At 44.0% G+C, this 9,868-nt stretch overlaps 1 protein-coding gene and 1 pseudogene across 1 annotated transcript in view; one reads left to right on the top strand and one right to left on the bottom strand.

Annotated features, from left to right (window-relative positions):
• Window positions 1-1,607, bottom strand: part of LOC102245444 — a 20,015-nt pseudogene extending 18,408 nt beyond the window's left edge.
• Window positions 7-9,868, top strand: part of ZNF18 (zinc finger protein 18) — a 21,727-nt gene continuing 11,865 nt past the window's right edge. Inside the window, exons 1-4 of the mRNA XM_005875410.2 lie at window positions 7-333; window positions 1,870-2,374; window positions 3,876-4,065; window positions 5,777-5,865. Of these exons, the coding sequence (XP_005875472.1) occupies window positions 1,985-2,374; window positions 3,876-4,065; window positions 5,777-5,865 (669 nt within the window). The 5' untranslated portion in view covers window positions 7-333; window positions 1,870-1,984. The remainder of the gene's footprint in view (window positions 334-1,869; window positions 2,375-3,875; window positions 4,066-5,776; window positions 5,866-9,868) is intronic.

Here is a 9,868-nt window from a genome sequence, read left to right as displayed (position 1 = left end):
CACTCGGTAGCACCGCCCGGCGCCCTTTAGGGCTGGAGCAGCCCCGGTCTCCAGGCCGCTAAACGCCGTTTTGGACAACCCCAAACCCGCCCCCACAGGTTTCCAAACGGTGGCGGCTCTCCTCCCCAAGCACAGGCATCAGGGCTTCCTGGGTTGACATTCGGCTGCCCCTGGGCACTTCAGAGCGTCCTAACCTATAAGCTTTACACTTACCTTGCAGGGTAATCGTGAGGCTTAGAAATGACATGAGCAGGGCCTAATGCGGAGCTGGCACATTCCTCAAGTCACCGGTTAAAAGAAAGAAAACGCTACTCAAGGTCCTTGTCGGAGACGGTAAGGCCGACTTTATTCCGGGGGCCTGCGAAGGTGGGCTCTGCGGGAACAGACGGACTACAGCAGGGCCAAGTGGAGGTTTATAGTCAAGGAGTAGGTGAGGGTCAGTGGATGGAAACTTCTAGAGGAAACATCTGGCGCAAGGTGGGCTTCTCACTGAGCCGACTCGACAGGAGTTCTGCGGAAGGTGGACTGGGGTGAATCATTTACCAAGAGTGGTCAGCTACCAGGGGAGGGGAATATAGACTTGGATCGGACATCAGAGCTGGAGGATTTTCCCTAAACTGGACCCAGCAAGACTCTTGATAAAACTGGACCAGAATGTCCAAGGACAGAGCACAGGGGCCCGGCCTAGAGGACTCCGGCGCTAGCCGGTTTGTCGCAGTGGGTAGAGCACCGGCTTGTGGACTGTAGGGTCCTGGGTTTGATTCCCGTCAAGGGCAGGTACTTTGGTTGCAGGCTCCATCCAAGTGTTTATTGAGCACATGATATATGTCACTGTAGTATACTGGTTACTGCATGACTATATGAGTGAACTATTTTTACTTTGCTCTTTTTTGTTCTCCTGAGAAGATTTTTTAAGGATGATTTGGTGATATGGAATGACTTGTTTGGGTGAAGTGGTAGGGATGAGGACATAGGTTTTTATATGTCAAGGAAAAAGCTGCCTCCAAAAGCTAGAGTGTTGTATTGATCTCTGATTAAGCCAGATACTCCAGTGACTGGGTGTCTATTGGTTGTTGTGGTTAGTGTTAGGGAGAATGATGACCGTTAAGTCCTTCATAACGTTTAAGGATTGACTGAGTAATCAATCCAGTATCAGGATTACATGCAAGAAAGTTAACTAGCTATAGCGTTTACTTTGCCATTTAATATTTCTCCTTTTACCATCTTCTAAATTTTGATACCATTCACCATAATATTACTAGGTTCAAGTCTATTTTAGGAATGCTTTCGAGGTAGTTGGCAGTTATTCTAAAATTTTTTAAAGCCCAAGGTTGAAAATTTCAGGTGTGACAGGTTTGTTTGTTTTTTAAATATAAATTCCCATGGCACTCAAGAGAGGTCACTTGTAAATTTCATTGCACCTTTTGGGGAAGAGTGAGTTTGCTCTGTTCAACCTCATATTTATTATGGAAGCATCTGATCATCTCAGCATTAGCCTTTATTTCTAGGGCATTGATGTCTTTGTTCAGCTTCATTTTCCCGCCTTCTGACATGTGGGTGCAGATAGAGAAGTGTTTTGCAGAAGAGCTGTTTACCTGGAAACGCATAGTGAAGATGCATGAGGTGCACTTCATTTTTCTACTTGGGCTGGACATTTGAAGACCGAGAGGGAATCTTATAAAATGGTCAGGGTGATGGTGACAGTTTAGATAAGTATTAGTGGTTTACTTTGTGGCTTCACGTTTACAATCTTGCAAAATAAAGTAGCGTATCCATCGATTTGAAAAGATCCGTGGTTGACTCCTTGGCTTCTCGGATAGAGCATGTGAATTTGTTCTTTCTGAAAAACGTGACCCTTTTCTTCTCTAGAGCACTGGGTCTCACTCCCTCGCGTGATCCTGTGGGAGGCTCTGTGAAGACCTGGTTCTCCCCGGAGACAACTTCATCCCAGAAGAACTTCACCTAGAAGGACGTGGCAGGCCAGATGATGCCTGTAGAGCTGGGGCAGGCCCTCGTCCTGCTGCCACCGCTGGCAAAGGCAGAGGACTCCCTGGTCTCTGGACCAGATGCTGCCCCTCGAGGGGAGCCCTCCAGCCCTGAGGCTGCACGCCAGCTTTTCAGGCAGTTTCGTTACCAGGTGATGTCTGGGCCCCAGGAAACCCTGAGACAACTTCGGAAGCTCTGTTTCCAGTGGCTGCAGCCAGAGGTTCACACCAAGGAGCAGATCCTGGAGATCCTCATGTTGGAGCAGTTCCTGACCATTCTGCCCGGGGAGATTCAGATGTGGGTGCGGAAACAGTGTCCCGGCAGCGGAGAGGAGGCAGTGACCCTGGTGGAAAGCTTGAAGGGAGACCCCCAGAGGCTGTGGCAGTGGGTAAGCAGAGGACACTATGATCTGTTAGTGAAGCACGGCTCCTCTGGGGTCTTATCAGGTGTGTAGTCAGTTTTCTGATATCAAATATGTGGAATTTTCTACACTAACAACCAATTCTCCAATTCAATTCAGTTCGGACACTGAATATCGGGGTTACTCAGATCCCACAGGGTAAGGATCAGTCTCTAAGACTGTGCCCATTTCAGACACCAGTTACAAGTCTCCAGGGCCACCCGTACTTATAACCAACTGGCTAAAATTTGGAGGTTCCCCAAACACTGTCCTCATATAATTTGCTGGAATGAATCATAGAACTCAGGAAAACATGTTACTTATATTTACCAGTTTATTATGAAGGATATGATGCAGGAACAGGCAGTTGGAGGAGATGGGGTCACCCAGAGCTCCCATGCCCTCTCCAGGCCACCAGCTTCTGTGTGTTCACCGACTCAGAAGCACCCTGAACCCCATAGTTTAGGTGTTTTTATGGAGGTTTCATTACTTAGGCGTGATTGATTTATCGATGGCCACTGGTGATTGAAAATTTCTAGCCCCTCTCCCCTTCCCCAGAGGTTGGGGGGTGAGGCTGAAAGTTCCAACCATCTAATCACCTGGTTGCTTCCTCTGGTGACCAGCCTCCATCCTGAAGCTATCTCAGGGTCCACCAAGAATCACCTTATTAGCAGAAACTTTGGTGTGGTTGAAAGGGGCTCATTATAAATAGCAAAAGCTGCTCCTGTCACCCCCGTCCTTCAGGTAATTCCAAGGGTTTTAGGAGCTCTGTGCCAGGAACCAGGGACAAAGAACAAATATGTATTGCTTACTATGCCACATCAGTGTATCCCCGTACCGCACCTAATTCTTAAGATTCCCTGTGACTCTCAACACTTTTTAGCCATTAGAGATTGAAGATAAAGCCTCCCATCCCATTCCATCTTTTTTTTCCTTCTTTTTCTTTAATCCTCACCCAAGGATATTTTTCCACTGATTTTTAGAGAGAGTGGAAGAGAGAGGGAAAGACAGAGAGAAATATCGCTGTGAGAGAAACACATCAATTGGTTGCCTCTTCACGTGCCTTGACCAGGGCCGGGGCCCAGGAGGAGCCTGCAACCGAGGTACGTTCCCTTGACCGTAATCGGACCCAAGGACCCTTTGGTCCGCAGGCCGACGCTCTATCCAACGAGCCAAACCGGCTAGGGCCCATTCCATCTTTAGACTAGAACATTTGGGAAGTTGTTCAAAAGCCGCCTGAGTTTTAAGTGGTGGAGACTACCCAGTAGAGATGCAATATTAGTGGTAAGTCTCAGAAGTCTCCAGCCTGGTTCAGACCTCAGCTTTGGCCTCTCAGGATGTTTCCCTCACTGGTTCCTGCTGCTCTAGAAAGAAAAGCTGTTTTTCTCTCGCCTCTCTCCATGTCCCTAAAGGCTGTCATGGTCTGTTATAGAAGCTTTCAGAAACTCTCCTCTGCATCTTTCAGTAATTAGTCCTGTGTGGTCTCCAGATCAGCATCCAGGTTCTAGGACAGGACATCTTACCCGAGAAGGAGGAGTCTGCAGGCTGCCAAGTGGGGGAAGTGGAGTCTCTTCTTGAAGTGACACCTCAGGAGCTGGGACTTGGGAATTCACCCTCTGGGCCCGGGGAGCCACTGAGCCACATGGTGAAGGAGGAGTCTGAAGCGGAACAAGAGCTAGGTGGGCAGTTACTCAGGTGGTGTGTGTGCACTCTTGGAGAAACTGGTGGCCTACGAGTGGGCGGGTTGAAAATACAGTGGGGCCTTGACTTACGAGTTTAATTCGTTCCGTGACAGAGCTCGTAACTCAAATTACTCTTATGTCAAATCACTGTGACGTTCACTGTGCCAACTAGCGGTGGGGTATCTGAAGCTGGCTCATAACCCAAATTTTAGCTCGCAACTCAAAGCAAAAAATCGGCCGAGAGACAGCTCGTATCTCGAAAAACTCGTTAGTCGGGACACTCGTAAGTCAAGGCCCCACTGTAATCTGCCCAGATGGGGTTATCTCTAAAAAGTTCAAAAACAGGGTAGTCGTACTTCAACCACGCTGATTTGGATATTCGAAGCCTGTAATTAATTTAAACACTGTATGACTGGGCTAGACCTTTTGGGTTTTGGTTTTGAGGAAGGAGGTGGGAGAAAATATGGGTGAGCTTGTTTGGAAGGTTGGAGGGAGTTGCAGTTTGTTAGGGAGTTCCCTCCCATCTCATACTATTTGGTTCTCCACCAAGTTGTTCACCAAAAAAATGTCTTGGCTGTGAACAAAAACTTCAGTTGTTGATCTGACAACCCTTTCATGCTGTACCTCAGCATGACAAAAAGCGTCTCAGGCAATAAACAAAGGAGTAATGCTTTTGTTGCCGCAGAAATCGAGGATTAGCGCAATTTTAAAATATAAAGAGGCCACCAAGAGTGCTAATGTTGCAAAGTGTGTGAAAGTGCTCACAAAACAACAATCACAGGTAAATGAATAGGCAGAAAAACTGCTTTTGATGGGCTAAACAAAAGCAGTTAGCTGGTGATAGCATTTTTGAGACTGTGATATATGAAAAATTCTTTGTTTAAGGCTATAGGGTATGGTTCGGTAAATTTAAGAAGTGTGTATTTATAGATTAAACAGTACATTAGACATTCACTGTATATAAGAAAGGTTAAAATAGGGAATCATTTGGGGGTCTGGAACAGATTAATTCACTTTACATTATTTTTTTTAGTATATATTTTTTATTGATTTCAGAGAGGAAGGGAGAGGAAGAGAGAGAGATAGAAACATCAATGATGACAGAATCATTGATCGGCTGCCTCCTGCAGGCCCCACATGGGTCTGAGACCGCAACCCGGGCATGTGCCTTGACTGGGAATGGAACCGTGACTTCCTGGTTCATAGGTCAATGCTCAACCACTGAGCCATGCTGGCTGGGCCAATTTACATTATTTCTAATGGGGAAAAATGATTCAGTTTTCTAATTGCTTTTTTTTTAAAGTTTTATTTATTTTTAATTGACTTTTAGAGAGAGGAAGGGAGGAGAGAGAAACACCAATGTGAGAGTGAAACATGGATTGGCTGCCTTCTGCATTACCGGCCCCCCCCCGCAGGGATCAAACTGCAACTTGGGCATGTGCCCTGACCCGGAATCGAATTGGCAGCCCTTTGGTGCATGGAACGATGCCCTACCAACTGAGCCACACCAGCCAAGGCACAAATGGCTTCTTGAGCAGCCTTCTGGAACGAATTAAGTTTGAGAACCGAGGTTCTACTGTACAGTTCCTGAAGGCATAGATGGTGAAACAGGTGTTAGTTCTAATTTGTGGAGATTTTTTACCTGTACCCTTTGGGGACTGATTGAGGACATCGGATTCTTGAGACATCCTGTTTCTCACTTCGGCAGTGGCTGCTTCCCAGCTTCCTGCCCAGCCTGAGGAGAGGCTCATCGGAGACCAGGACTTCGGAACCTCACTTCTCCACACGGCACCTCAGGTGAGCTGGGTGGCTCTGCCTCTCTCTCCGGAAACCAGGCTTTGAGGATGTGTCAGTAGTGAGAAGGAGTGAAAGGGGGAGGAGTCTCAAAAGTGGAGCAGAAGGAAGGCCTAGCAAGGATAACAAGAATAATATCTGTGGAATGAGACCCGAGTTCCAGTTCTTCTTAAGACAGAATGTTTCCTCATTGTCATCTTGAGCAATGGAATCTGGAAGCAGTTGCTCTGAAGAGGCAATCTTGTCTCTCCTTTTTTATTATCTTTGAGTTATGCTGAGAAAATACTATCTCCTTTCCTATTTAACCCTCTCACATAGAGTCAGTTTGAGATTTTGAATGGTTATACCTAATGTGGGACAGGTTAACCTCCCCTCCCCAACTCTATGGAGGAGTAACTGCCAAACAATGAACTGCACATGTTTAAAGTGTAGAGTTTGGTAAGTTTTTTGATGTACATACATATATATATATATACACACACAAAAATGAAACCATGACGATAAACAAGATAATAAGCAAATCTGTCACCACCAGAGGTTCCCTTTTCCTCCCTCCTACCCCTCCACATTCCCCCAGTTCTGAGGCAACTACTGATCTGTTTTCTGTTACCATACATTAGTTTGCATTTTCTAGAATTTGGTATAAAATAGAATCATGCCATATGTACTCTTATCTTTGTTCTGCATATAATGCATCTTTCATGGTTGGTTCTTTTAATATTTTCTCACTGGTTTTAAACAATTTGACTGTGATAAGCCTTAGAATAATATTCTTTGTGTTTCTTGTGCTTGAGTTCATTAAACTTGGGTGTGTGGGTTTATAGTTTTCATCAAATTTTGAACATTTTTAGCCATTCTTTCTTTTTTTAAATACATTTTTATGGATTTCAGAGAGAAAGGGAGAAGGAGAGAGAGATAGAAACATCAATGATGAGTGAGAATCATTGATTAGCTGCTTCCTGCACACCCCATTCTGGGGATCAAGCCCGAAGCCTGGGCATGTACCCCTGACCGGAGTCAAACCTGGGACCCTTTAGTCTGTAGGCTGATGCTCTATCTACTGAACCAAACCAGCTAGGGCATTGGCCATTATTTCTTTAATTGTTTTTCTCTGTCTTCCTTTTTTTCTCCTTTGAGGCCTCTGAGAATTATATACATGTGGCTCTTTCTTTTCTAATTTCTGTGTTTTATTTTGGATAGTTTCTATCTTAATGTCTTCAAGTTCATTAATCTTTTCTTCTTTGGTGTCTAATCTGCTGTTAACCCCATCCATTGTATTTTTAATCTCTAGAAGTTTGAATTGGGGCTTTATTGTATCTTCTATGTATATACTTAAAATGCTATGTATATACTTAAAATGTTCAATCTTTCCTCCACCTACATGAACATATGGTTATAACATCTGTATTAATGTCCTTATCTGCTAATTTTTCACCTGGGTTTGTTCATTATGAGTGGTGTTTTCCTGCTTCTTTGTATGCCCAGTGATCTTTGATCGGATGTCAATCATTGTGAATTTGACCTTGCTGGGGGCTGGATATTTTTGCATTCCTATAACTGTCTCTGAGCTCTGCTCTGGGATACAGTTAGGTTATTTGGACACAGTTTGTTAGATGGCATCAGAGGAGCTTTTAGTGTAGGGCTAATTTTTCCCCACTACTGAGGCAATACCCTTCTAGAATGCTACCTGAAGCTCCTTAATGGACAGGGTTTCCCACTGCAGTTCTGGAAATGTGAGGCATTTCCAGCCCTTCAAGCTCTGAGGATTGTTCCCTCTGTTGCTTTTATGGGGTTCTTTTCTGTACTTGAGGGGTCCCTCTGCAGATCTCTGGGGCTCTCCTAGTGCAGCTCCCCCATCCGGGTCTTCTGCCCTGCTGACTCTATACTCCTTTGAGCTCCTGCTCAGCTCAGGGAACCACCTCCTCTGCCCGGTTCCCCTCTCTGCTGCTCTGGATGTTCTATAGGCAATAAGTGTGGGCAACTGTGGGGCTCACCTAATTCATTTCCCACTTTGAGAGGCCTCTGTTCTGCTCTAATGTGCACTATCCGGAAACTCTTTAATCAGATAGTTCGTCTCTTTTTTAAGTTGTTTCAGATACAAAGGTAAATCCAGTCCCTATTACTTCATTTTGGCTGTAAACAGAAGTCTCTGGGACTGGTTCATGTTGATAATGTAGTTAAAAATTCTGAAAAGTTGCATTTCATTAAAATAAAGTTTTCCAGGAACCTATTCACCTTAATCAAAACTTTCATTGTTTCAAACCCTTGGGATTTGCCTCGTGAAGTAATACAGAGTGCAGGTGAAGGTAGGGAAGCTGATAAGTGATACTTAATGTGGGGCTGGAGATCGGGCCTGAGCTCCAGCTTGCCAGGCTCCACGATGTGGAAACTGGATGCCAGCTTTGCAGTTCACCCTGGGAAAGGGATGCGGAGGGCGCAGGGAAGAGATATATCTTTTCAGTTATTCAAGGGTGCCTTCTTGCTTTCAAGGTACCCAGAAACCAAATTTTTAGGCAGGAGAATGCTTGGTTAAAAAAAAGAAAATTGGGTATTCTCTCAGATATTTCAAGCAGACCTGGAGGATTATTATTTATTCTATAGTAAGTACAGTATATTCCTATGAAAAGTATATACAATTTATGAACACATTTTGACTAGTAGAATTAAGCATTAACTCTACATAATGACGTTAACCATGACCTTTCCTGGATAGTTTAATGTCAAAAGATTTAAAATGCTCATCAGCAGCACCCTGTGTGTGTGTGTATTAAATTCCTTCTATGTAGCAGATAACTGATTAACAACCACTTATCCCTACCCAATCCTAATATCCCTCCCCCAAACTAACAACAACTATTTGCATCAGAAGGACCTTGATATTTAATGGAATCCTTTGTAAGTGAAGGGGTCTTTTTATTTTTTAAGTATATTTTTATTGATTTCAGAGAGGAAAGGAGAGTGAGAGAGAAATAGAAGCATCAATGATGAGAGAGAGCCACCGATTGGCTGCCTCCTGTATACCCCCCAATTGGGGATTGAACCCGCAACCTGGGCATGTGCCCTGACTGGGAATTGAACCATGAGCTCCTGGTTCATAAGTTGAAGCTCAACCACTGAGCCAAGCCGGCAGGGCAGTGAAGGGTTTTTTAAATATAAATAATCACGTTTCCTAATCTCTTTCATCAGTTAGGAACTTAGTGAGTAATGCCAGAATAACAAAGTAGTGTCCCTACTCAGTGGTACTTCGTATTAGAAACTGTGACTGAGTTAGAACCTCAAATGCACTTGGGGATACATTTACTCAGAGTCCTGTGTTTTCAAATTTTGGGAAAGGAACACAGTACAAAGAACTTTGTGCAAGTCAGTTGTGGTAATGTCTTAACTCACCAGATGGTGCTGTTTCCACACAAAATGACGTATTTCTCCATCAAATCTTTTACTCCCACCCTTCCAGAATAGGAATTTAGATTTTTCTTCCTCTTTTAAAAATGAGAAAAAGCAAGGGTGAGTGTAGTTGGTGTTTTGCCTCCTTTTTTTTTTTTTTTTAATCTTCATTTGAGGATATGTTTACTGATTTATTTTTTTGTTTTTAGAGAGGGAAGGGGAGACAGGGAGGGAAGGAGGAAGGGAGCAAGGGTCTGTGTTCTCACTGAAGACTCAGAGCTCTTGTAGTCAGTAATGTTTGTTCAAGTTGGTTATTTTTAGGACATTGTTAAGGTAGCTTCATTCACAGAAGATTTACAAAGTAAGCTGCTAACAATTTCAACTTTAAGAAGCAGTTATTAAAAATATGGTTATAGTTAACAATTAAATATATATTTTTTCTTTTTCTTTTTTTAAAAAATTTTGTTTTATTGCTTAAAGTATTACAAAGAGTAGTACATATGTCTCCTGTTTTTAATCCCCCCTTGACATTCCCCCGGCCTCGCCTACCCCCCAGTGTCTTGTGTCTATTGGTTATGCTCATATGCATGCATACAAGTCCTTCAGTTGACCTTTTACCCCC

This window comes from Myotis brandtii, unplaced genomic scaffold (assembly GCF_000412655.1).
Source record: "Myotis brandtii unplaced genomic scaffold, ASM41265v1 scaffold461, whole genome shotgun sequence".
Lineage (NCBI taxonomy): Eukaryota > Metazoa > Chordata > Mammalia > Chiroptera > Vespertilionidae > Myotis > Myotis brandtii.
Note: the sequence above shows the minus strand (reverse complement) of the source record. Positions and strands in the feature narration are given on the sequence as shown.